This window comes from Esox lucius, chromosome 13 (genome assembly GCF_011004845.1).
Source record: "Esox lucius isolate fEsoLuc1 chromosome 13, fEsoLuc1.pri, whole genome shotgun sequence".
Taxonomy (NCBI): domain Eukaryota; kingdom Metazoa; phylum Chordata; class Actinopteri; order Esociformes; family Esocidae; genus Esox; species Esox lucius.
In genome coordinates this window covers 11,421,604-11,449,582 of record NC_047581.1, presented here as the reverse complement: position 1 = coordinate 11,449,582, position 27,979 = coordinate 11,421,604, and the positions used below count along the sequence as shown (strand labels likewise).

At 42.6% G+C, this 27,979-nt stretch overlaps 2 protein-coding genes across 4 annotated transcripts; one reads left to right on the top strand and one right to left on the bottom strand.

The window, feature by feature from the left end:
- Positions 1–11: 11 nt before the first annotated feature.
- smyd1b (SET and MYND domain containing 1b) lies at positions 12–10,361 on the bottom strand. Its single transcript, XM_020052842.3, is given in 13 exon segments — positions 12–1,355; positions 2,015–2,183; positions 2,282–2,445; positions 2,555–2,647; positions 3,056–3,251; positions 5,632–5,670; positions 5,762–5,892; positions 6,007–6,185; positions 6,188–6,216; positions 6,761–6,958; positions 8,079–8,133; positions 8,136–8,234; positions 10,260–10,361. Coding segments are annotated over 12 exon segments (1,479 nt in total). The 5' UTR covers positions 8,200–8,234; positions 10,260–10,361; the 3' UTR covers positions 12–1,193.
- Positions 9,566–25,636, top strand: lzts3b (leucine zipper, putative tumor suppressor family member 3b). Of its 3 annotated transcripts, none has more exons than XM_020052841.3 (9): positions 9,566–9,792; positions 18,426–18,948; positions 19,048–19,224; positions 20,330–20,770; positions 20,850–21,017; positions 21,246–21,374; positions 21,685–21,876; positions 22,119–22,349; positions 22,513–25,636. In XM_020052841.3, the coding sequence occupies exons 2-9, from the start codon at positions 18,529–18,531 to the stop codon at positions 23,473–23,475; spliced, it is 2,721 nt and encodes a 906-aa protein (XP_019908400.2). In that variant the 5' UTR covers positions 9,566–9,792; positions 18,426–18,528; the 3' UTR covers positions 23,476–25,636. The 3 variants fall into 3 exon arrangements, with proteins under 3 accessions (XP_019908400.2, XP_010903055.2, XP_010903056.2); XM_010904753.3 differs by lacking the exon at positions 9,566–9,792 and adding an exon at positions 13,675–13,872; XM_010904754.3 differs by lacking the exons at positions 9,566–9,792; positions 18,426–18,948 and having other exon boundaries at positions 19,141–19,224; positions 19,867–20,770.
- Positions 25,637–27,979: the final 2,343 nt, after the last annotated feature.

Below are 27,979 nucleotides of genomic sequence, written 5' to 3'. Positions count from 1 at the left end.
AAACAAAGCCCAAAACAGTTTTCAGTTTAATGTGACATTACTTTTCATACAAAATGCATGCAGAGCGGTGTAATAATTTCTTTACTGTGTTTATTTAGTCTAGACATTTCAAGCGGCAACCTACATCTGTTTCCAAACCTAGCAAAAGAGTGGATTCATGGATTTGAGCAATTTAAATGAGACTTTCACCGATGCAAGTTTGACGGTTCCACACCCTGAAAGTAATGTATGAAAAACAAAAGCATATTTGAGCACCTTTAGCGCTACAGAACAATAAATGGAATGAGGGGGGGGGGGCGCTATGACATATGTGATGTGATAGATATCAGCTGTAATGCCAGAGGGAAAATGTGACTGATGCACATGGAAATATCTTCGGGTTGTCTGACAGAAGCTGAAACAAGTCTGTGAAAACTGACTTTTAAGTTATTTAAAAAAAAAATCTCTAATTAACCTTCTGTAAAAAAAAATACAACATCTAATTGGTTTAATAAAATACAACTTTAAGGCAGAAACATGATTGTAGGTCAGGGCCATTAGTATCAGCCTACCTAAAATCTGTCATGAGGAGATTTGCTTACAGTTCATAGGTCCCTTAATTGTTCAGTTATAATCCCCCATCAAAACTTCCAGCTAATGTTTTTATGCTTTCTAGGTCAGGGGGCCTTGCCAAATCACTGCATATGCATGTTGTTCACCTTACTCCGGAGCAAGAGTTTCTCATTGCTAATGTGAATCAAAAACTGTATTTTATTTTTGCATTATTTAATTTAATCGTTTTAAATTGTGTAAAAACAAATTTACAGAAATGTGAAAATGTATGTAGTCTAATATTGTAGGCTATAACTTTGTCCACCCTATCAAAATATTTCTAAAGGGATGCATGAACATTTTTATATTTAGCCAGATCTTTAAGACCTAAATATAATTCAAATAAACCAAATAATATCAAATACGGAGTTCGCAGGTGATTGACCTACATTTTTAATACAGCGCATGCTAACATCCAATGATTTTCAGAGATTTTCAGCTTGCACTAGCAAACAATACTGGGAGTTTTTAATGGATATTTAAAAACTAAACTGTATTACAGTTACCTGGCATATTGATTAATTTCAGGGTAAGGAAAACATTAACATCAAGTTGTAAAAGTCCCCTTTAATCTCTAAACTTTATTCTGCCAGGTTGTGAAGTTATTTCTTCGGCCGGCGGAAAAGATTCTTGACGCTCTCTGCCAAAGGTTCATTATTCATGGTCATTGGTTGGTTCTTCAGGGCTGCCTCTCGCATGCTTTGGTATATCATCTCATTCTGCTTGAACATCCTTAACTCCATCTCGGTCTGCATTCTCATAGCCTAGTGAGATGGGAGGTAATCAAAACAAGTCTTACATCTTAGTCCAGTAGTCTAAACAAACCACAGAAGAGTCAGAGAACAAACTTAATTTCAAGCAAAAGCATCCACCTCGCACAATGTGTGTACGTTTAAAACAACGAAGATACCTGTACCATATTCGATATAGGCATTTATTCATTTTACTATGAATCCCAATGTTACACATTATATACCAAAAGAAAAAGATAACTGAAAGTAATTAAATGCTGTGTTAGTTTATTAAAGCTGTACCCTGGGTGGGCTATTTAATGCTCAGTGGATTGATACCCATATATGTGATTCCCCAACACTTTGTCAACATGTACTAAAAGGATGGAGCAAATAGTTGGGGAATCACTAGATAGGGAATTGACCCACTGTGCATCACTGAACATTCACCTCAGCAGCACAAAAAAACTAACTCGGCATACTGTTGCATTTCATTTTCCTTCATGTATATAAAGCATAATAATGGAATCAAAAGTTGATATATTTGACCTTTGTATCTGATTGAGTGAGGTGTATGCGTCTGCTTCAGATTAGATTCAACTGGAAATGGCTCCGTGTGACTCTAATTCGACAACCCACAGTATCAGGTCTTGTGAGTGTGTGTCTGTCCCGGTGTGTCGGTCCCATCTTACCTCCAGGTCTTTGGTGATGGGATGTGTGGGTCCATGGGTGATCTGCAGGATGGAGTAGGCCTTACAGATCATTCCATGTCCCACCTCGATCTTCCCAGCTTGCCAGTGGGCCACTCCTGCCCTCATGGTTGCCATTCCGAGGCTGGCGTTGTGCGGATGGTATATTTTACTGCCAACGAGACAGGGATTCATTTATTATACAGTTCAAATTTTTTTTTTCTTTCTACAAAGCTGACGGGAGCTGACTTAGTGATTAGTTGCATTCACCTGTATCCGTCCACCATTTTGCGTGTGTAGTCAGCAGCCTCGTCGATAAACTGCAGGTATGCTAACACCTCGCTGGCTGTGCTCCACATCCTCAGCAGGTAGATGTGTGTGTCGGCCAACACCGGCTCCTGTTTTTCTATGCACTCCCTGCATATCTTAATAACCTGAGAGGGACAGCAGGGTCGCTGATTGAGGCCAGGATTCAAACCACTGCAGATGGGAAAAAAGGTAATCATTTGCGCGTGCGTGCGGGTGTGCGTGCGTGTGCGTTACTTCATGGTAGTTGCCGTCGAGGCGAGCCTTTTCCATCTTCTGCAGCATCTCCCGACTGTATTCTGTGACCTCGTTCACCAGCTCATCTGGTACCTAAGAGACAGGAGAGGATCCCGATTTGCATACTAAAACTCTTATGCCCATCTGCTCCTGACTCAAATGAAAAAAAACATTTAAAACCTAAAAGTCATCCGGACAACAAACTGACTCATTGACACACTTTTAAGAAGTGGACTTGTGGAAAGTAGGATATTATGTTTGTGACTGCACAAAACAAAAGCTACACAGGTTTTCAGTAAACAACAATATTTTTAATAGGGAGTCCCTAGCGGTTAGGGGCCCTAAGCGACCGTCTATGTTGCTTATGGCTAGGGCCGGCCCTGGATCAATCATTTAAACCGAACAGAAAATATCTGAAATATTTCTAAATAACAGACATTTTCACTGTTAAATGTACTACATGTAAAATGTAATTCATGGATGTATTTCACACGCCCTTACCTTGATCCCATCCACCACCTTCCCTCCCATCTTAAGGTCATCTTTGATGTGACCCTTACAGTGTTCACAGGTGCAATCAAAGAAGTACTGCATTTTTAGCTGTTTCTGTCTGTCTTCGGTCACGTTCAGGAAGTCCACATAGGATACAGTCACCTCCTCTCCCACCTCGATCTTACCCAGGGCACGTAGCTCAATCCTGGGTTGAGGGATAAAGGTGGTTATGGAGGGGGCTCTGGAGTCACAGGATATTGTACATCTGTACTGTCTGAAGTAGGCTTCCGGAATAAACCAATAGTCACTGGAGTAGATTATTTCCATATGATAGCATGTAGGGCTAGTTTGGCAAACACAGATTAAGCCTGAGTATAATTGCTCTAGTCCAGGATTAGGCTTAATCTGTGTCTGCGAAACTAGCCCTGAGTGAATAGTTGGACAGGTACCCAATTGGTTTGATTTAATCAATGTTTCCAAAGACTAGTATGCTCCAAACTATAACCATGTTTCCAAAAAAGTTGGGACACTGCGTAAAATGCAAATAAAAACAGAATGCAATGATGTGAAAATTACTTTTACTTATATTTCATTGAAAATAGTACAAAGACAACATATCAAATGTTGAAATTGAGAAATTATATTGTTTTTGGTCCCTCTCCTCTTTAGCCCGGAGGATGCAGCGTCCATGATTCCCAAAAATTATTTCAAATTTAGATTTTTCAGACCACAGGACAGTTTTCCAGTTCGCCTCAGTCCATTTTAAGTGAGCTCAGGCCCAGAGAAGGCGGTGGTGGTTGAATGGTAGAGTTTTAACTTGCATTTGTGGATTCAGTGGCGTACTGTGTTCACAGACAATGGTTTTAGGAAGTGGTCCTGAGCCCAAGCAGTGATGTCCACTACAGAATTGTGTCTGCTTTTAATGCAGTGAGGGCCCAAAGATCATGACCATCCAATATTATTTTTCGGCTTTATACTGTACCTTGCGTACAGAGATTTCTCCGGATTCTCTGAATCTTTTCATGATATTATATACCGTAGATGATGAGATCCCCAAACTCTTTGCAATTTTACATTGAGAAATATAAATTTTAAATTGTTGCACTATTTGTTTGATAGTGCAACTGATAGTCCATCTTCACTTCTGAAAAGCTCTCTGGGATGCTCTTTTTATACCCAATCATGTTATTGACCTGTTGCCAATTAATCAAATTAGTTGTGAGATGTTCCATCAGGTTGTTTTTTAGCATTACACAACTTTTCCAGTCTTTTGATGCCAATGTTTTTCAAAACGTATCACTAGCATCAAATTCAAAGTGGGCATATATTTTTCAAGATACAATAACATTTCTCTGTTTTAACATTTCGTATGTTGTCTATGTACTATTTTCTATCGAATATAGGGTTCAAATGATTTGTACCTCATTGCCTTCTGTTTTTCTTTACATTTCACACTGCATCCCAACTTTTTTGAAACAGGGTTGTACTAGCACTCACAATACACTCAGTACAAGACAGACAAGGAGAGGCAGACACAGACAGTGTTCAGAGCGATATGACAACAACACACTGAAGACACATGAACACAGTTGGACATTCCTTGTGTTTGAAGAGTTTGGCTGGTGAACAGGTGCAAGTTACTCATAGGAGTGGTGAAAGGGGGGAGGGGCACACCACATATAGGCTATTTAAAGATATGGCTCCAGGGAAGTTCAGGTGGTATTAGTAAGTAATATAGTACAGTTGGTATTAGTCAGGTTTGTCAATATCATTGCTGATATGGTGAATCAATTCAGCTGTAAACTTGAAGTCGCCCACATGAAAAAATACTATGGTATACATACTTTAGTGTTACTATATTTATGTAGCATTACCTTTATCTGTAAAACTAGTATTGCTATGTTTTTCATACTTCAGCATTCATATGTAATTATTGTAGTATTACTATTATTACACACAAAAGCATTCATTGGTAAACATGCTTTAGTATAATTGTATTTATATACCAGAGCATTCATTGGTAAACATGCTTTAGTATAATTGTATTTATATACCAGAGCATTCATTGGTAAACATGCTTTAGTATAATTATATTTATATACCAGAGCATTCATTGGTAAACATGCTTTAGTATAATTATATTTATATACCAGAGTATTCAATGGTAAACATGCTTTAGCATAATTATATTTATATACCAGAGCATTCAATGGTAAACATGCTTTAGTATAATTATATTTATATACCAGAGCATTCAATGGTAAACATGCTTTAGTATAATTATATGTATATACTAGAGCATTCAGTGGTGTTCTTTGTACACCAAAACAATAGTGATTACTATGGTATTTTGTGATTTGCGGACATGACTGCTATAGTATTTCTACATGTGGGAAGTCACATTAACCCAGTTCTTTCTATTAAGAACTTTGATTCAAGTTTAGCTCCAGTAGTGATGTTGCACATGAAAACTGGTGAGGTGATTTTGGAGATGAGGATTTATTAAGGCGAGATTTTAAGAGATGACATTTCGGACTTTCACCGGGGTTATCACTAGGTTAAACTACTGTACTTGAAAAACCCACCTCATCTGAGAGTGATACATAGTATTCACAGCCGACTGACTGAAAAACAAAGCAAGAGGCAGTTTACACCAAACCTACGCACACCGCGCACACAGTCCACCACGCAACACACCGCGGTTTCAGTACATACTTGCCGTGGTTCAAGACGACAGTGCAGTTGGGCCAGCAGTCGTGGTTGACCAGACACAGGTTAGGAAACAGACCCACTCCTACTGCGTTTAAGCCTCTCTGGTCGCTCACCGTGAAGCCGTTACAGTTGATCTGCGGAGGGGTGGAGAGAAGGAGAGTGACCGTGAATGTGGATATGGAAGAAAGGAACAGAAAGTGGTAGAAACCGAGAGAAGAGGGTAGAAGAAACGAGATGGAGGAACGCACCACTCCGAAGATGTGTGAGATGTCGTCGACCCGGTGCTGCTTGCTGTAGCGGGGCCAGTAGTCCAGGAAGTTGTGGATGTCCACCTTCAAATCTTTTAGGTCGTCCTGGCATTCGCTGATGTGGTCCTCCAGATCATCTATCGTGGTCAGCTGTGTGTCTGACACAATGCTGCCCTCTTATCCAGGCGCCACATGATGCGGGCAGCCAAACTTACAGACAGTGACACAGAAGGAGTTTCAGAGGTCAAACCCTGAAGCTCTTCGTTACGTGATGCTGACTCATTTGACAGTGAACTATTCGCCATTGCACAACACTCCACCCTTCAGAAACGGGAGTGAGTGATTCAAACCCTCAGTGCTCATTGGCTGAAAGCTGTGGTATATTAGAATGTACCCCAACGCAGTATAACAATAAATATTGCAGACATACCACTCCACTCCTCAGGACAGCTCTTAATGTATTAGTGTATTGGCCGTATGCCACGTCCTCATGACCCCACCCCTTTCCTGTCACCCCTCCAACATCTTTGTCTCCAATCGCTCTCTATCTTGCTCTCATATACCACACATCCCAATCTGCCCTTCTCTCTGCACTTATTGTCCCACCTGCTGCTCACTCCACACAGACACCCACACACTCACTTGCATACACCTTCCACCCCCCCCCCCCCCCCCCCCCCCCCCCCCCCCCCCCCCCCCCCACCCCCCCCCCCCCCCCCCCCCAAACACACACACACACACAATCCCTCCTCACCGGATATTCTCATTAGGAGTCTTGCCAATGTTGTCCCCGATGTTCCCGAAGGCCTTGATGGCTCCACACTCCACCTTGTGTTCCTTCCAGCCGGCAATCTGGCATGTTCTGTCACAGTAATGGGCGAACTTACACTGGCCACAACGCTGCAGCTTCTCCTGTCTGCGGAAACAGCTGTGGCAGATCTTCTCCGAAAGACTAGAGAGGTACAGACAAGGCAGAGAATGACACATTGGGGGCCAGTGTCAACAAGGCAAGAAACGGAAAGAAATACGTGTCATGCGGTCTTTCTAGAAGTCAACGGTAATTCAATCTGTCCCCTGCTGGGGTCAAAACACTCTGATCGCCTTTCGCACGCAATTGTTTTTGCCCTATGATGTCTTCGGACATTTCTACTGTCATCTCAGGATCAAGGATGCAAAACATACCAACAGCTGTTTGTGAAAACACACTATGGTAGCACAGACTGAAGCTCCTTCAGAACAACCATTTATAATGCTTCCTGGCTCCAAACTTTCCCACTGGCCTGAGAGCATGTGAATGAAACAACAGTTCGCTGCACATGGCTGTCACAAAAGGGTTGTGTCAACCATGTGCACAAGCCAAAGAGACCAAGCACAGAAAAAATTTTTATTCTTAACTTACCAATGGCAGACCTTTAGCGGATGTGTCAGTAAGCATTTGTACAGCACCAGGATTCTGGATGAATCTATCTGGTTTATTGGCATGTGTATATAAAAGGGAAGTGTATATAGCGGTACATTTCAGTGCATTTCAACTTCATTAGAACCTTGTAGGAAATAGTTGGCAGGCACAAATCCCCACAGGGTCTTGTCCCACTCGTCATCAAGTCACTCAAAAATTATAATAGGGAGTAAGAAATGTTTTTTAAATGTTCACCTTTTTTTTTTAAAGCTTTTTCCTATGTGTGAAGGACCTCTCTATACCGGCTTATCAAGCCTTCTATCATACTGAATCACACTGAAAACCCAGGAACATTGAATTTGTAAACAAAAGGTAAGGCTGTCCTCCTATTGCGTCCAACACAGCCACGCCACAGAAAGCGTAGCTAATCAGCTGTGTAGCAAGACACTTCGGACTGAAGATTTGAGTTTTCACACGCACAACCTGTTCTCATCATCGGATATCTGACTATATAAACTCCATTCAGCTGTAAATGACAGATTTAACTAAGACATTAAGATGTACACTGTAACACATGGAATGGTATACATAATATTCAACCCATGTGATCAGCAATGTATTGGTGAATCACGTCTCATGTGCCAATCCAAACCCCATGCATAGAATTTCTTACTTGTCAAAGACAACTGAAGCAAAAGGGGGTTCTGAGAAAAGCACGTCTCCTGAAGCAACTCCTTGGTGGCTCTTAGTCCCCTCCCTTTTCCAGGTGAGTCAAACACCTCAACGTTTTCCATGTCAGGTGTGATGGTCCAACAGGCAGATGAACAGTCTGGTAGGTGAAGAAGACAAACAGAGAAAGAAACTGGGAGTGAGTGCTGGATAGGTGTCCCCTACGAAGTAAATCTTCCACGTTCTTGGACAACTGCACATTCCACACCCGTTGGACTGAAATAGACTGCCACCTCTTGAGCTGTACCATGTCAGATAGATAAAAAGGGGTTGGCATGGGTCTAAAGGGTACCATGAAAATAGTCATTACAATATCCCTTCACCTTAATCACCACACATTACAAGCAGATTTTCTGACAACTTGTGTACCACTTTTTAGAAAATTACTACAACCGTGTTTTTGTTCATTTCTATTGTATATTTTCCTTTGGCCCTGAGTTGGTCTCTTCTGGGTCCTGGGGTGTATTTTAGTCTCTCAGTTGGGCCTGTCTGTCAGGAATCAGCCAGGGTGACGTTGGACAGCTGCTGGAAGCTAGTCAGGCCCATCACCTCACTATCTCCATTTCTCCACCATGTTCTGGTGCTTTCTCTATATACCTCCTTCTTCCTACAGTATCTTTTGACTCGGTCAGGTGTCATGTAGAAGATTGTAAGGTTATGCCATTGCTTCCCCTGTTTTAAAAACTTTCAGGCAAGTCAACAAAGTAAATAGACATTTACAATATTGCTCTAAACAAATGGAAACAAGCAGAAAATAAACATAGTAGAGATAACCAATCGCCATTGTAGAACCAGTATTTAGGTAAAGTGTACTGTTAGTAGCAGTTGAGCTCTGGAAAGGACGTAACGCCCAATTAGACCTTACTGATAGGGATGCACCGATAGCACTTTTTTCAGGTTGAGTACAAGTACATACATTTGGGTACTTCCCGATAGAGTACGGATAACAAGTAATTAAAGCGGCATTCGGTTTTTTTCAGTAAAAAAAACTTAACTTTTTCACCCTCTAAACATATGTGGACCGCGTTCTGGTGTTTCCACGATTTTCTCGTCTTTTCACTTGATGAAAAAGTCAGTTATTTTCAACTTTTATTAATAGTTATTGTATGTCATTCACGAATGAAAGAAAAACAAACGTTGTTGTGCCATGAAATAGGTTTGTCAGTGTAAAGTTCGTCTTCAGTCTCGGTAGCAATCGCTCTATTCTTATGACTTTTCCAAGTTGTAAGATACTAGTAGGCCTATTTGAGGCTAATAATCTATTAAAACGGCCAGTGGCAACAGGCAAAATACGAACATCGTAAGTCTTATTGTTGCCGCCGAATGTATATAACGTTTTACCGCAGACTTTTAATTTGAAGGCAAAATTCGAAAACCGGAGGTCTTATTGCTGTTGCCGAATCTTTAACGTTACCTGCATGACGTTAATCCACAGTGGCTATCGAGTTGTGAAAGTTAGTTAGCTAGCTAGCTAGCTAGCTTCTTATCTTGAGTTGTGGCTCAGACAATGGCTACTTTTATATGAATGTGACAGACACTGACATTTCAACAAAAACATGCGCATAGACACAGCCAGTTATTATTCCCTAACCTCACTAGCTAGTTTGATACTCTGAACGTGCAGGACGTTGCTTCTCTGATGATCATGCGATAGTAAAGTGAGTTCTGCTCTTTGATTTTTTTTCTGCCCGCAGGCTGTCTCTGGACATTTTATTTCGATTCTCCAGTGTTGGAGTTAGCTGTTGTTGTGGTTCTGCAAAGTTAGCTGTTGTTGTTGGTCTGAGCTGCTAGTATTAGCATACTCATGGAACTGCGCTGTGTTGATCACTACGATGTCTGATTAAATTGCTTGTGTTAAATTTGTGTTTTTCCCTTTCCTCCTCTTGACAATTTAGCAGAGCAGAGTTTGCACTCTACTTTTGTATTTGCTGACATCTCCGTCTTCCCGCTCTACCAATCTGAGTTCTATAATCTGTATTTATGCTTCCAGAGGCGACACAACCATCGAGTTTCACTTAATGTTTCCATGACGTGGTATATGCGCATGGTATCGGCATATTTCTATGAGTACAAGTACATGAGCCCAGTATCGGCCCGATACTGGTATCTGTGCATCCCTACTTACTGAGTTTGCTTTCAGGACTCCTGACAGGTCAGCAGCTGTCTTTGGGCCTTCTTGGAGGTCCAGGCCAGATGCAGACACTTCCCCCCCAGCATTCCAGAGGACCTAATGGGAACAGCCAAAGCAGTGGGATTATAAGTAGGGCCAGTAAGAATCAGATAACTCTGGAATCCACATTCAGGATGGTAGCTAATCATCACAGATTGTTATAAACATCCAACATTAGTCATCAGTCCATTGCATCTATTTCAATAAGTTGATTCCCTGAAATCACTTAGAGCAGATTCATTTCCTTCACAGCCAGCATTTTCTGAACATTAAATCATCCAGAAGAGAATGGTACACATATGGAGTTGTCCACTCTTCTCATATCTGGATTACTGCAACTCACCGTTGGTAGGGCTCCTGGCATGTGACACCAAACCCGTGCTACTTATAATGCTGCATCCATTCTGGTTTACAACCATTCCATTTTCCCCATGTCACCTCATTCCTCTACTAACTCCACTGGCTTCCCCTAGGCCATGGAGTTTGACTGCAGAGCAGCGAGGGAAGCTTTCTGTCCTCACCTTCAGGCAATGCTCAAACCCTACCGTCCCTACCCAGGCTTTTCATGATGCCACTTCTGGGCTCCTTGCCAACCTGTCTGTATAAGAAGGCAGCTCCCGGTCTGCCCATTTAAAACTCTTCTCTGCCCTTTCACTCCAATGGTGGAACCAGTTTCCCCTTAAGGCTGGAATAGCAGAGTCTCTGCCTGTTTTTTGAAAACATTTGAAACCCACCCATTTCATTAAGTACCTAAAACAATTCCACAGCCAGCCCCTCCATTGACTTTGTGAACTAACGCTTGTTACGTTTTTTTTTTGGTATTGTCTTCCATACAACACTTTGCTGATAACTAAGTACTTACTGTACTTACTATTACTGAGTTGTGTAGCTGTTCCATCTAGCTATTTTAAAATGTATGCACCAACCGGAAGCCGCTCTGGAAGTCACATCTGCTAAATGACTAAAATGTCAATGTAAAATTTAAGTAAGCTTTGTCAGAACCCGAAGGGCTCAAATAACATTAAAATGCTAGCAGGTATGCACAGGGTGTTGATGTGGACCAGACTGCATTTTATATCTGCCCCTGTGGAAACAACTGCAGATCCCAAAGGACAGAGGACCGAGCTGAGGTTGAGTGAAAGGCAGGAGTTGCCCTCACAGGGTCAAAGGTATCGACATGGTAATATTCTTATAAAGTACTGATGGTGACCCAATTTAGATTATAGGTGCAACATTGCAAGGCATCTTTTTTATTTGACTGTCCTAGGATGATGTAACTTTTAGCCCAGAGTCAGTTACAGATAAGATAACAACCCCAGTCTGATAACAATTCATCATTCTATTTATAGAAAAGCACACACTCTCACTTCCAAAAAGTAAAATTCAAGCATGCTGAAAATAGATATTGGAAAGTTGAAAGCACAAGTAAACTATTTTTGGCTTTATTTCTTCTTGTAACAGCACTGGCCTATTCTTTTTATTCACAGGCAAGCCTTGCAGTATGTTTGCAGGCAATCTGACCACCTCTTGCTTTTCAACCGTGTCCTAGTCCTAAGCTTACATTTCATAAGACAATAAGGCACGCATTTAACTGGACATGATTTTGGAAAGGAGAACTGTGAATAGTCTTCCTCAAAGATTAATATAGCTTGATATCATCATAAAAAATGTGTTGTGGTATTGAAATAAATGTTATGAGACATGTCCACAGACACTGCGTTACCGTAATGAGACCCATGTCTACAGACACTGCGTTACTGTAATGAGACCCATGTCCAAAGACACTATGTTACTGTAATGAGACATATGTCCACAGACACTGCATTACTGTAATGAAACCCATGTCCACAGACACTGTGTTTCCATAATGAGACCCATGTCTACAGGCACTGCGTTACTGTAATGAGACCCATGTCCACAGACACTGTGTTACTGTAATGAGACATATGTCCACAGACACTGTGTTACCGTAATGAGACCCATGTCCACAGGCACTGCGTTACTGTAATGAGTCATATGTCCACAGATACTGCGTTACTGTAATGAGACATATGTCCACAGACACTGTGTTACTGTAATGAGACATATGTCCACAGATTCTGTGTTACCGTAATGAGACCCATGTCCACAGATCCTCTGTTACCGTAATGAGACATATGTCCAGACACTGCGTTACCGTAATGAGACCCATGTCTACAGACACTGCGTTACTGTAATGAGACCCATGTCCACAGACACTGCGTTACTGTAATGAGACCCATGTCTACAGACACTGTGTTACTGTAATGAGACCCATGTCCAAAGACACTATGTTACTGTAATTAGACCCATGTTCACAGACACTGCGTTACCGTAATGAAACCCATGTCCACAGACACTGCATTACCTTAATGAGACCCATGTCCACAGACACTGCGTTACCGTAATGAGACCCATGTCCACAGACACTGCGTTACTGTAATGAGACCCATGTCCACAGACACTGTGTTACTCTAATGAGACATTTGTCCACAGACACTGCGTTACTGTAATGAGACCCATGTCCACAGACACTGTGTTACTCTAATGAGACATTTGTCCACAGACACTGTGTTACTGTACTAAGACCCATGTCCACAGACCCTGTGTTACTGTAACGACACGTTTGTACATTAATAATAACACTATAACTAAATGTCGACTTCACCTGTAATACCGTTTTGATAAGTCTGGGAACATTCTGCAACTTCTGTGTTTTATATGTGTAAAATGAGAATTGAATTGAATCCAGACACATGACTGCATGAATAATTTAGTGGAAAAATCTTGTGGCATTCCTCAAAGAATGTATCTCCTTCTTTTGTGTCATTGATGGAAGGTTAAAACCCTTAAAGTACACCGGGGGCTTTTAGTCTTCTTGCTTCATCCACTTTTCTGTCTTAGTTTTGTGATCATGGAATAGACAAAGCGTGTTTCTATGGCAACTCCGACATGTTCACATCTATACATATTGATGGATTGCACCGCTGTCCGTGGTGGTGTGATAGGCAGTGGGAGTGCAGAACTGAGGTGTAGACCCAGTGTACCTCGAACCCCTTCATTCGACTGGACTTCAGTTTCTCTTAATCATGCAGAAGGCCTACTTTTGCATAGAGCGAATAATGAATAGTCAGGACTTCATTCGCAATTTCAGTAATCGTAATGTACACCCTTTGGTCGAAAACAACTTTTCATTATTTTCTAATGATAATAATGGCAATTAAATGGCAATTAAATGTAAATAATAATGTCCTATATAGTTAACGAAACAGCAGCATTTAGCCTACGCGTCTGAGTCGGAAAAAGGGGCGTTTCTAACGCACTGAAGAAGGGGCGTGTGTCTTGGTTGTGCGGTTACAGCTGATACTCGCATCCGCTGCTGTCTCCACCATCATTGATACGACACCTACTGCGGTTAAATCGATAATATAAAATATAACATTCACTGACAGCATTGAAGGATTATTCAGAACCCACCGGTGCCAAGGGTGTATTTTAATGAACCTGTAAGGATTGTCGTGTTGCCAAACCTACGATCGTACTGCAAACAGTGAGTATGCTATTTTAGACATGCATACGAATTTACTGAGAGACGTCCATCCTAAACTCGCTACATCAAAGCGCCCAATTCAATGACAAATACGCGACCATTTGTCATTTCAATCTACTAACTGTGATTATGCATATATAGTTCATTGGGTTAGGATGGAGAGGAGATAGGGAACGCATGACGGAGATGGGTATGTATCGTGAAGGGCGGGGGTTAGACGACAGGGATTAGATCAGAAGAGACAGTGTGTTAGTTAAGCTGCTACTACAACTCACCCGAGCAGAACTAAATGGTGTAAAAATGATTGGGGTTAGGCCTGCTTCGTTCTCTCTCTCTCTCTCTCTCTCTCTCTCTCTCTCTCTCATATCAATGCATTGAAGGCGCAGTATGCTATTTTTATCTGACACACGTTAAGTAATATTGACTGTGAGAAGACAAGTCAACCTCTCCATTTAGAATGAATGGCCGAAAGAGAGGCACAAGAGCCAGCTGTTATCTCATGGTTTAGTAAAAAGATGTATAGCCTACCTACGCACGGGTGCACACACAAACACACACACACACACACACATACAAATACGCACACAAGCCAACACTTTGAATTACAGTGCCTGAGTCTGCCTCCCTCTCACTCCTGAGCAAGTATCCCACTCAGACTGCACAAACACATTCAAGGTTGGCTAAAAGTATACCTGTCTCATAGTTTGTGTTAGACACTGATCTAATATGACTTAAATTCTTTCTAAATAAAGAAATTAAAGTCCACTCTGTCTTCATCCATCCAACACCAACAAAATTCACAAAAATGGCTGTACTACATAGCCAAAATGCTTTTATCAACTATAGTTTATAGTAAATTAACATCTACATACAGTATATTCTGTCTCTAAGCGAGATTTCTCTTAATCATTCTGAATAATTTCAAAAACAGATTTAGTCATTAGCCCATTCATCTCAAAATAAAGTCTTATTTTTTTTAATCATAATTAAAAAAAGGAAACATTTAACAACCAGATCTCCCTTCCTCTGAACAGAATACGTTGCAATACGTTAACTTCCAACCCAAGGTAAGTTTGGTGTCCTTAAGACCCGTTCTCTGAACAATAAATCTCATTTGATAAATGATATCATTCTGGACTGTGAACTGGACTTCATGAGTCTCACTGAAACATGGCTTCAAGCTAACGAGTTCTTGACTCTTAACCAGGCCATTTCACCTGGCTACACCTACCTTCTACCGCTCCTCAGGTCACAGTGGAACCATTCTCCATCGTGCCTCTTTTAAGGTCAAGGCAGTCCCCATCCCTGCTGCGATATCTTTTGAATGTTGTGCTGGCAAAATAACTGGCCCTCATCCTGTGCTATCCTGGTCTATCTGCCCACCAAACACTCCCCTGCATTTCCCATGAACTCACAGACCTCCTAACCTCGTTTAGGCCACCCCCCTCCTCAATCCACCTTCACGTGGACAACAACGACTCTTTCTCCACTGAATTCAAGTCCCTGCTAGACTGCCACAGTCTCTCCCAGCATGTTCAATTCCCCACCCACATTAAAGGACACACTTGATCTTGTCTGTTCTTCTGAGTCCATGACCCCCACCAACCTCCGTGGCCTCAATTTCCACATTGCTGACTCACTATTCAGTTCACTGTTCCTGTCTCCTCTTCCTCAGGCCGCCTGCAGCGCATCATGGCGTTCAGGAATACTAAGAACATCATGCCCACTGACCTCACCGACATCCTAAATTCCCATCTCACTATTGATACTCAAGGATGCTCCCCTTCCGAGCTGGTGACCTCCTACAACAAAGTCCTATCAGCAACACTGGACACCCTGGCTCCCCCTCAGACTCACACTGTCACTTTCCCTCACTCTGCTCCCTGGTATACACCTGAGCCTCGCTCCATGAAGGCTAGTGGTCGCCAGCTAGAAAGGCATTCCAACAGGACTGGCCTGACTGTTCATGCACAGCTCTATCTTCAACATCTTACCACCTACAGATCTGCCCTCAAACAAGCAAAATCTTCCTACTTTTCACTCCTGATTCCCAAAGGAAAAGGAAACCCCAAAGCTCTTTTTCCCACCATTAATCGACTTCTGCTGCCCCCGGACAACCCCCTCCTCACCTCGTCCTCGGATCTCTGCACCAAATTCATAGATTTCTTTCAAAGTAAAATGGATGACATCTACTAGCTACTCTCATCCCTCCCTCACTCTCCCTCTGGTTGAACTATACCCCTTGTCTCTCCCCCCTCCTCCTTCTCTGCCTCCTCCCCAGTGGACATGGACTTAATTACTAAGCTGGTCTCTGGTTCTAGACAGTCCACCTGTCCCCTGGTCCCCTTACCCACCCCCTTGGTCAAGACCAGCCTGCCTGTCCTCTGCCCTCTCATGGTGGACATTATTAACACATCCTTCTCAACTGGCTCAGTTCCTGCTGAACTAAAAAAATTGCCATTGTCTCACAAATCCTCAAGAAGCAGAGCCTGGACCCAGCCGACCTCAACAACTACAGGCCCATCTCCAACCTTCCCTTTCTCAGCAAGATTCTGGAGCATGCAGCTTCCTCTCAACTCCAGAACTACATGACACTCCACTATCTCTTTGAACTACTTCAGTCCGGTTTCTGGGTTAAACACAGTACATAAACAGCTCTGGTCAAAGTGGTCAATGATCTTCTCCTTGCCACTGATGATGGTAACATCTCCATCCTTATTATGTTTGATCTGTCTGCAGCCTTTGATACCAACTGCCATTCTACTCTCCTGGACCGTTTAGAGTCTACCTTTGGCATCACAGGAACGCCCCTTGCCTGGTTTAATTATTACCTGTCCAATAGGTGGCAGTATGTGTCCCTTGGGGGGCCAAGGTCCCGTCCACTACCTGTCAAACAAGGGGTCCCTCAGGGCTCGGTACTGGGCCCGTTACTGTTCATTATCTATCTCCTCCCCCTGGGTCAGATAACCCGGAACCATGGCCTAAACTTCCACACCTATGCGGATGACACACACATTTACCTTCACACCAAACCCTCTGCTGCCCTACCTCCTCACTACCTCACCTCCTGCCTCTCTGAAATTCAAGACTTGATGACCATCAACCTTCTCAAACACAACAACAATAAAACAGAACTCATAGTCCCTCACACGACCCCTAATCCTGTCCTCACCATTGACGGTAGCTCCATCTGCCCCTCTCTGAAGGTCAGGAACCTTGGGGTCCCACTCGACCAAATTCAATATTTTGTACCCCATATCCACTCAGTCACCAAGTCTGCTTTCTTCCATCTGCCCCATTCTCTCCGATACCTCTGCCGAAACCCTCATTCATGTATTTGCCACCTCCCGCCTCGACTACTGTAATGGGGTTCTGGTTGGTGTCTCTAAGAAGGGCCCTGAACCGTCTTCAATATGCACAAAACTCTTCCGCCAGGATCCTCACCCGCTCTAAACACTGTCCCCATTTTTGGCAACCTTACTATTTTTGTTGAATTTCATTATATATATTTTTTATTTGTATTACAAATGACAGATCTTAGTCTTCTCTGAAGTGTCTACTAGAAAGTTGTAGCTAGCTTACAAGCCTTCTGGTAAAGACTGATCACTTTGATATTACATGAACTGCAACTTGTCTAAACAATTTCCATACATGACATTTTTACGAACCAATTTCTTTTTTTAACCTTCATATATTTCTGTAAAAAATGGTGGTGGGCTAGTTGACAGGTTTTATTGATTAGCAAAACGTACCGTTGCTTTCCAGGGCATTTACATTTTGAACTTGAGAGGATTTACTTCTCCGACCACTAGAAAAGTTAGCTACCATTTAACAGCTCGCTTCAGATGAGCGAGTTAAGTTCAAAGCATGCTAAAGCCCCCGTAAAATAGGCCTAGCGACGTCCCTGCCCAACCTACCTTACTCTAACCTTATCATCAATCTAACCTTAACTTCAATAGCCTAACATTAATACTCAAACTGAACCTATTCCTGATGCCTAACCCTAACCTAATGCCTAATGATAATTCTAACCCCAATGTAACCTTTGCCCTAAACCTAACACTTAAGCCATATTGACTTTTTCAAATTCGGGTCAGGAAAAAACATTTTCTGATGATAAAAAAAAAAAAAGCAATTATACACAGCAAAATTCAGGGTTTCAAATACAACAATTCCAGTTTTATATTACACAAAATACAATAGTATTTAGTTAATAGTCAGATTGTTACTGGATATAGAAGGCACATACTAGTGTTTTTCTGATTTAATTACGTATGACAGATTATATGACTGCATTCATAGTCATCGCTGTAACCCATGCTGCCACATCTTCTGCTACCATCTGGATGAGCTGTGTTGTTGCGTAAGGCGTACTTATTTACTCTAGGCTCTATGGGGCAGTTTCCTGGACACAGATTAAACATAGGCCTGGTCTAAAAAGTTTCCCATGGAGATTTTCCATTGATCTTAATGTTTTTGGTACTAGTCTTAATCTACGACTGGGAACATTGGTGTGTGACCTATTTTTCTCCCGATCTTTCTCTCTCCCTCAGTGTGTACGCCTCCAGTGCCTCCTTTAGTCCATGATGACCCACACTGCTTCCTAGTATGTGAGGCGGAATGACTCTATTTCCCCCCTGACCCCTGAACCCCATCATGGGCAGTGTGGGTAGCGGAGTGGCTGGGGAGCAGGAGTTTGCCATGAAGTCCGTGGGCACTAGGACCACCCTGCCCCGTGCCCCGCCCCTGTCTCGCCGTTGCCCCGCCGACCGCAGCTGCAGTGCCGATCGGCTCCCCCCGCCCCCAACAGCGGCCTCGGAGGAGACCGCGTCTAGTGACGAACGAGGAAGTGTCAGTATTGGGACCGGGACTGGAACCGGGACTTGTGCTGGTACAGAGCGGCCCCTGGACTCTGACATGGACCGCATCACCACAACGGCGTCCAACTGCGTCCGGGGGGAAACCGGGGTGGGATATGGTAACGGAGCAGGAAGAAGGGAGCGGGAGAGGGAGCGGGAGAGTCGAGGGAGGGATAGAGAGAATCGGGAGAGGGAGACTAGAGAGTGGGAGAGAGAGATGGAGAGGGAGAGAGCAGAGAGGGAGAGAGAAAGGGAGCGGGACAGGGAGGATAGGGACGGAGAGAGATTAGAGCAGGAGAGAGAGAGGGACAGAGAGTCAAGGGGAGGGATGGGGAGTCTGAATGGAAGCGGTAACATCGGGGGGAACGACAGCGGGCCTGGAATGACACCCCGACAACACAGAGACACAGGAGGGACTAAACCAGAAAGCCACAAAAACCCACCGAACCCTAACCCACCCAAAATCCTGCCCGTCTCTGGAAAACTGGAGCAGGTACGTTCTTTTTTCAAACACCAGTTTTTGGCATCTGTGGCTTATTTGTAGCAATTTATATTTGAAGGTTTGATTCAAGCATGGTTAAAAAATACTGTATCTTCACAACATTGCGATCACAGAAATGCTGTTGAATGCAAGCAACCTTAGAAATCTTTCATACTTATTGTTAATCTTTTTCAGTCACTTGTAGGGTCTAACCTGGAAAATCTGCCAACACCAAAATAAATGAAGAATGTGCAGACTGAGCGTGAGACGGTTGCTGGAAAAAAACCTAAACGTTTTAGTTCCACTGAAACTGTTGACATGAAAAACATGCCTTGAAAAAGTTTTGATGCTTGAAAATGCTGTTGAAACCACTTATAATTTCCTGACTACACAATTTCTTTGCCTAAATCCCAATGCGTTTCAAAAGCCATAGACTTGGACAGGAATTTTTGTATTTGCTACTATGGTCTTCAACCATTACAGCTAAAAGTGTAAGCTTGAAAATGTGACTGGTCTGGAATATGTTTCTGGTATACAGTTTTTTATTATCTTGGAAGTATGTGGCTTTGAAATCGTTTTTTTTTTTACAATCTATATTTTATTTTACCCCCATTTTCACAGTTTAGTTGACTAAAAACCCATTCTCTTTTACAGCATCGATCTGGGGAATAGTTACAGGAGGACGATATTAGAATGGTGCAGAAATTGGAAGCTGGGGTTGATTATGTGGCCATGATAATTTAAGGGGCCAGACTGGAAATGTGTCCAAAACACAGTGGTTACTGCCCAACCTTTGACATTGATCACAGAGAGTCAGGACACCTGTTTAACACCCCATCTGAAACATGTTACTCTATGTAGAGCAATTCCCCCTCCACTGCTCTGGGGTACTGGGAAATGATCTTGTGATGGAGGACTGTCCCTCGCTGACCCTTCAACATCTGTTCCAGCAGCACCTGGTCTCCCATCCTCTGCAGTATCCTGTCTACTGACTTAAGACAGTGGCGTTATGGCCAATGATGTACAGATATACTAACACTTTCCCCAACTGTTTCTTTTTAACCATCTTTTATACTCAAAACCTTTTCTTCCCTCTTCTACTCTTTCAACCCTTCAGAACAACTCTGGCTTAGTTCGACCTTCTGCCTTCAAACCAGTGGTTCCCAAAAGCTTTCACTCCATGCAGAACCTTGTTGGCCAAACCAGCGTGGCTGGAGGCGAGGGTAGGGGAGTGGGGGGGCGCAGAGAAGGAGGAGCGGGGGGTGGTGAACCAGGAGCAGTCCCAGAGGCCCTCCTGCTAGACCAGGACAGCCCAGGAAGAAGCAGCTGCCGGGCGGAGCGAGCCAGAGGGGGTGAAGAGAACGGAGGGGTACAGGGGGGGATGTCAGATTCAGGGAGAAACTCCCTGACCAGCCTGCCCACGTACGCAGGCTCCGGGTCGGGCTTTGTGCCCCCAGCGGCCCTGGGGCCTCTCAGTGCTTCCACCAGCCATATCAACATACTGGGGACCAATGCTGGAGCTGCTGCAACCCTTGAGTTGGAGAAACCAGCTTACCAGGTGAGCATTGATTTCTGCCTCTAACACGTGGTCTTTGACGGGCACTGCAGGTTTATGTGAATCTATGTGACGATTCCAGAACGGGCTGAGTGCGTCCGACAGTGGACGCTCCTCTTCAGGAAAGAGCTCCTCGTCTTACCAGAGGCTCAGTCACCTTGGGGACACCCCCGCACCCCTACGTCCCTCGCCCTCCTCCGATGACTTCATCCAAGACCTGGAGGATCGGCTCTGGGAGAAGGAGCAAGAGGTGGGAAATTAAAGTTCAATTTAGGGCCTACAGTTGGGTTTATTGTTAACAGACTATCAATAACATTTTAACTAACTATCTACTAACCCTTACCCTAAACTTTGTCCTAAACATAATCCAAATCTTAACCCTTACCATAAACCATCCTCTAACCCTAACCCTAAACTTAGCAAGCAGTTGCTTATCAAGAGATCGTTTCGACAATCCTTCTGTCCTCCCTCCTGCCAGGTGCAGCACATGCGTCGTAACTTGGACCAGAGTGAGGCGGCCATCGTCCAAGTGTTTGAGGAGAAGCAGCGCGTGTGGGAGAGACAGATGGACGAGCTGCGTCAGAACTACGCCTCCCGCTTGCAGCAGGTGATCACACTTTGGCGACCCAAAAAACTACAAATACTGCAGTTCAAAAAACAGTTTTTTACCAACCCCTAGTCCTACATATTAACCTTGAAACACAACTGCCAACCCATACCCCTAATTACAACCCTAATTTCAATTATTACTTTTACACAAACCTAACCCTGTTCAAGGGTTTTTGCTCCACGCCGAGGTACTACAACCTATATAATAACAAACACACACTGCAGGTTAGGGTTTTTATATTTTATACCAGCATTAAGCAAAAACGTTCCATCAAAATAATATTTATCGTCTCCTACTTTGTTTGTAGGTGACACGGCGTGCCCAGCGTTCCCAGAATGCCCTGCAGGCTCAGATCACCCGTCTGTCGCAGGACAAGCGACGCTTGCAGGAAGAGATGGCTGCCCTGCTAGCCCAGAGAGAGGAGCTGGAGAGAAAATGTCTAAACTTTAGGAAAGAACAGGCCGATATACTGCCACGCCTAGAGGAGACCAAGTGGGAGGTGTGTGTTTTACTATACTTGTGAGGACCAAAAATCACTGCAAGGATAGTAAAATAAAAAGAATGTGACCTCATAGGAATATATAACTGGTCCCCAATTTTCAATTGGGGTTAAGTTTAGATTTTGGTGATGAGGTTAGGAATTTGGGGTCGAGTTTGGGTTAGGGTTGTGCGTACGTGGTGGGTCGGTGTGAATATCCCCATAACGCTGTGCCATCTTGTGCTTCCTTTCTGTATGTTCAGGTGTGCCAGAAGGCTGGGGAGATCTCCCTGCTCAAACAGCAGCTGAGGGAGAGCCAGGCCGAGGTGACCCAGCGGGCGGGCGAGATGGTGTCCCTCCGGGGCCAGCTGAAGGAGGCCAACGCCCAGCTGAGGGACAGGGAGGAGGCAATGCTGGGCCTCAAGGACTCATACACCGCCAAGAGCCTGGAACTGGAGCGCTGCCAGGGAGAACTGAGGAGGACCCTGACCGAGGTGCTTATTACAACACACATTCAAACTTGGACGTCGCATGTCTTACGACACGAAGGTGTGACACCAGATATGACTGTTCTTTCGGCGTTAGTGATCGATAGCATACTACACTGTACATGCATCTACATGTATACACTCATACAAACCCTCCATCTGTTTTCAGGTGTCTATCCTGAGGGAGAAGCTTAGCGTGTTTGAGGCTGAGGTTCTGGGTCTTAAACGAGCTCTGGGAAAACTGGGCGGAGGAGCTGATTCCACCATAACCCAAAACCTAGGAGTGGGGTGTCTAGTCCCCACATGGGGTGCTCTCTACAGCCCCCAGACCCATTCAGAGCCCCCGGCTACCCCCCTTACCCCCACCTCGGATGCCCTGCTCAGCCTCCAGAGCGATGAGGCAAAAGCCCAGAGGCAAGAGGCGCAGAGACAAGAGAGGCAGCAGCGTGAAGAGGCCCAGTGGCATGAAATGCACCCTGATGCTCACCAGCGCCAGGAGGCTCGACAGCGCCAAGAGGCCCTCCAACGTCAGGAGGCACTCCAGCGCCAGGAGGCCCTCCAGCGCCAGGAGGCCTATCTCCGTCAAGAGGCCCATCTCCAACAGGAAGCCCAACTGCGAAAGGAAGCTCAACTTCGTCAGGAGGCCCACCTTCACCAGGAGGCCCAGCAGCGTCAGGAAGCACAGCGAGAGGAGTGGGGAAACCTGCTAGAGCAGCTAGAACAGCTCCAGGGGGCCTTACGTCTAGAACGCCAACAGAGAGAGCGACAGGCCCTCAGTTTCGACCAGGAGCGGAACACCTGGATTGAGGAGAAGGAGCGCGTGCTGAAATATCAAGCGCAGCTTCAGGTCAGTTATGTTGAGACTCTACAGAAGAATCTAGTTCTGGAGAAACAGGTGGGACAGCTGGGGGCCAAACTCACCCCCTCCCCCTCCTCCTCAAGCTCCCCTCCCCCATCACTGACCCTGTCAACCCTCCCTCCCCTGCCCTCAGTCCCGCTCCCCTCCAACATTGCCCTCACCCTCTCCCTCCCCCCCTGCGAGGACCAGAAAAGCCCCCCTTCCCTCCTCCAGCTGCCCAACCCCTGGGCTGGACCCTCGCGCCTTGAGAGGATAGAGTCCACGGAGATCTAGTGAGAATCCATTCTACAGAATAGCTTCATCCTCAGATAGGCTACAAAGGCCATTAAACATCAGCTGTACCATTGAGTATTATACAGTTCAACTTACAGCATAGAACTATAGATTAAAGAGGATCCTATCAAACTACAGCCGATAACAATGCAGTGGTGAGGAAAACATTATTATTGTAAAACATCAACTGACCTGCTGCATTAAAGAATGCAATGTAAAACATGTTACAAGCAACATACTGTATCTGCATATTAAAAGTAAACCAATCCATGCTTTCCATGATAAAGGATATATTGTTTACCAAGCTGTCTTTGGTGGGAAGCAGTGACACAAAAATTTTAACCAGATTGGCACCAAAAGTACCAAGACTAGTTAAAATGCAAATACTCATGTTATTTTTCTGGAAGATTTTTGAGGGTAGTTTTCCTAACCGCATGTATGGTCATTTGAAAGGGGGTCGTGGGAAACTGGAAACAGAACTTGATCACAGGAGGATTTTAGACTTTTTTAGGAGGTGAATATTAGTTCAATTGGTTGTTGGTTGGTTTCATTTTGGCTAATTTCCTAAAGTGTCTTGAGATTAAGTCAACCATGACTTTAAATGATTCAGATAGTAGCTTCAGGGATATTGGAAGACCTGGTGCTTTGGCACTGCGAACTGTCTGCAGTGACTAAAGATGAACACAAGAGGTCAGCATTGATCTGTGTCAGGACTCCCCACCAGCAGAGGAAATTACTTGAAAATGGGTTTGTTCTGTAGTCTGAAGTAGAGACACAATGTCAGTGTCTTTACTCCAATGTTGTTATTTGAGAGAATGATTTTCATGAGCAAGAGTCTTGGAAGAGTGTGACGAAAGAGATGGGTGAGAAAAGTGATGGAAGACAGGGTTGAAACTGCCTTCATATGGAAAAGTAAGCAAGTGAGAGTGTGTTAATGTAAGAATCAACGGCTTGGTCCAGTGAGAGGCTGTAAACTATGCCATCAATTTCACCTATCCAGCCTTTCAAATCAGCAAGGGTGCAAGATTCCACAATAGAATGCAACCCAAAGAGTTTGAGGACCAAACAAAGGGAAACTCTGGGAGATTAGCAATTGAAGCAAAGTCTGTCTTCCTGCTCCTCCATCTTCCTCTCCGTCGCTACTCAAAAATGTATATGTGGTTGAGGAGAGTCAGCTGGTAGGAACCTCCAACTATGTTGGCTGATCCTTCGTGATTGGAAAAGCCAATGAAGTTGGATGTCCCATCCAGTTGACTACATTGAAATGCCCTCATTGGCATTACTAAAAAGGTATTTTGGCCACTAGAGGCCTCTATCTTTAATTTCCTTGACAGTTATAACTTTTTTTTTTATCCGCCACACCCGCTTTGAGCCAGCTGTTGTTTTCTTGAATGAGAAAAGCATGCACATCTCTAAAAAGTGTATGGTACCTTTTTACCTTTTAAATGTATTGCACACATTTGTTTGGATCACCTACACATTCCTTTGGGGATTCCACCCATAAAACATAATTTGCCTGATGATTTACCAAGTAAAAAAGAATGCCATTTCATACAAACACATTTATTATTATTTTTTGCATCTTTCAACATAAGGTCTTTAATTATCATTGACTGAATTTCACAGTGTTTTACAGACGATGGAGGACAGGAGGACAGAAAAAAAATGTGAGATTTTCCCACTGTCTTTCCCTAGGTAGGTTTCAGAATTACTGCACTATGTTCTGTTAAAGAGATCAGAGAAAAAGGGGGTTTATTAAATAAATGTGAATATTGTGGCTTTTATGTGTGTATGTTTATTCCAGCATATAAAAATGAAGTACTGAGTGTGAATATTTTTTCAAAGATAATTGTTACTATTGTTAGTGTATATTCTTCTCCTAGTGGATCGGACAAGTATTAAAAGCATATGTTTACCTTTTTCTGTATGAATGCTAGCGTAAATCTATTAAATGGTACTACCACATTAACCATATCCAAATATATTGTTCATTTTATTTGAATGTTGTTTATATCAAAGTTATTGATGTATTGTTTTAGAGAGCAAAATGCCATCAATGTTTTTGTACTTATTTTTCTTGTATTTATGTTACTGTAATGGCTTTACAAAAATCATTCCTGGGTGAAATCCAACCAAATGAATAAAGATGCAAGTAAATCAACATCCCTTTTTTCTAGTGTTTCTCTGTATTAAATTAGTGTATACATACTATACAGACTAAATACATAACTACTCTGCAATGTCTCCAGCTCACTGGGCTATTCATGCTCCCAGTCCCTCCCTGGACATTAGTTGCTCGGCTAGCCAGAAAGGCAGTGTTCCCTGCCAGGGATGATATCACATCCTTTATGTCGGAAGATGAGTTCTTGGCAGTCAATGATGTAAACCTCCTTCAGTGGTGCCAACCCCACAACCAGCAGGGCTGAGATGTCTTCATCCACATGGAATTAGGGCCTCCATCTATTATATTATTTTCTATGAGGTCTGCACTCCAGATTCTCTCGGGAAATACAGTCATCCTCCATATGAAACAGAAACAGTATAATTAATTGTATAGACTTGGATATGAAACAGACACAGTATTATTAATTGGATAGACACGGATATGAAACAGACACATTATTAATTGTATAGACAGATATGAAACAGACACAGTATTAATTGTATAGACAGATATGAAACAGACACAGTATTATTAATTGGATAGACACGGATATGAAACAGACACATTATTAATTGGATAGACACGGATATGAAACAGACACAGTATTAATTGGATAGACACGGATATGAAACAGACACAGTATTAATTGTATAGACAGATATGAAACAGACACAGTATTAATTGTATAGACAGATATGAAACAGACACAGTATTATTAATTGGATAGACACGGATATGAAACAGACACAGTATTAATTGTATAGACAGATATGAAACCGACACAGTATTAATTGTATAGACAGATATGAAACAGACACATTGTTAATTGTATAGACAGATATGAAACAGACTCAGTATTCATTGTATAGACAGATATGAAACAGACACAGTATTAACTGTATAGACAGATGTGAAACAGACACAGTATTAATTGTATAGACAGATATGAAACAGACACAGTATTAATTGTATAGACAGATATGAAACAGACACAGTATTATTAATTGTATAGACAGATATGAAACAGACACAGTATTATTAATTGTATAGACAGATATGAAACAGACACAGTATTAATTGTATAGACAGATATGAAACAGACACAGTATTATTAATTGTATAGACAGATATGAAACAGACACATTATTAATTGTATAGACAGATATGAAACAGACACAGTATTATTAATTGTATAGACAGATATGAAACAGACACATTATTAATTGTATAGACAGATATGAAACAGACTCAGTATTCATTGTATAGACAGATATGAAACAGACACAGTATTAACTGTATAGACAGATATGAAACAGACACAGTATTAATTGTATAGACAGATATGAAACAGACACATTATTAATTGTATAGACAGATATGAAACAGACACAGTATTATTAATTGAATAGACAGATATGAAACAGACACAGTATTATTAATTGTATAGACAGATATGAAACAGACACAGTATTAATTGTATAGACAGATATGAAACAGACACAGTATTATTAATTGTATAGACAGATATGAAACAGACACATTATTAATTGTATAGACAGATATGAAACAGACACAGTATTATTAATTGTATAGACAGATATGAAACAGACACATTATTAATTGTATAGACAGATATGAAACAGACACAGTATTATTAATTGTATAGACATGGATTACAGTGGACATTGTACAGACCTTATATTAAATGTGTCCTGACTTGGAAGCAACTTGTGACCTCAGCAAGGGTGTGTCATTTCCCATGATTACATTATTCGGATCTGGTTTATTTCACACATTATCAGATGTTTTTCAGACTACTATTATACCCTGTCTTGGTCCTTTTGGGCATAGTGCTTTCTTTTTCACTTTCAAGGACAGCAGGTACTGTAGTAGTGGCATTTGTTATTCTACTGGCTAGATTGTTATTCCCTCTATTTTGGCAAAGAACTGCAGAGCTCCTTCATACATTCATACATTACATGATTAAAATCCTTCTATCTAAAATCTATTTTCCCTGCATTTCTGATTTGTGCTAAGCTAATCTATACATTTGTTTTACAATGTTTGTATAATTATTTGGGAATTTGATTTGGATTTCTAAAATCACTGTAGATTTTAAATGGATTGAATATGTTAAATCAAATTGTACTTTAACGTTACTTTAAAATAATAACAGCTGTTTTTGTTCTACAGAGAAAATACCCCTTTATGAATCCCCTGAGTGGAACTTAGTAGAACTATTAGTTTGTAGCCAAAACAGTTCAATTCTGACAGTTGGTTTTGTGTCAGCAGGAAATTCCTGGGGTAAAATCTGATCTGACAAAACAAGTAAAAGTCACA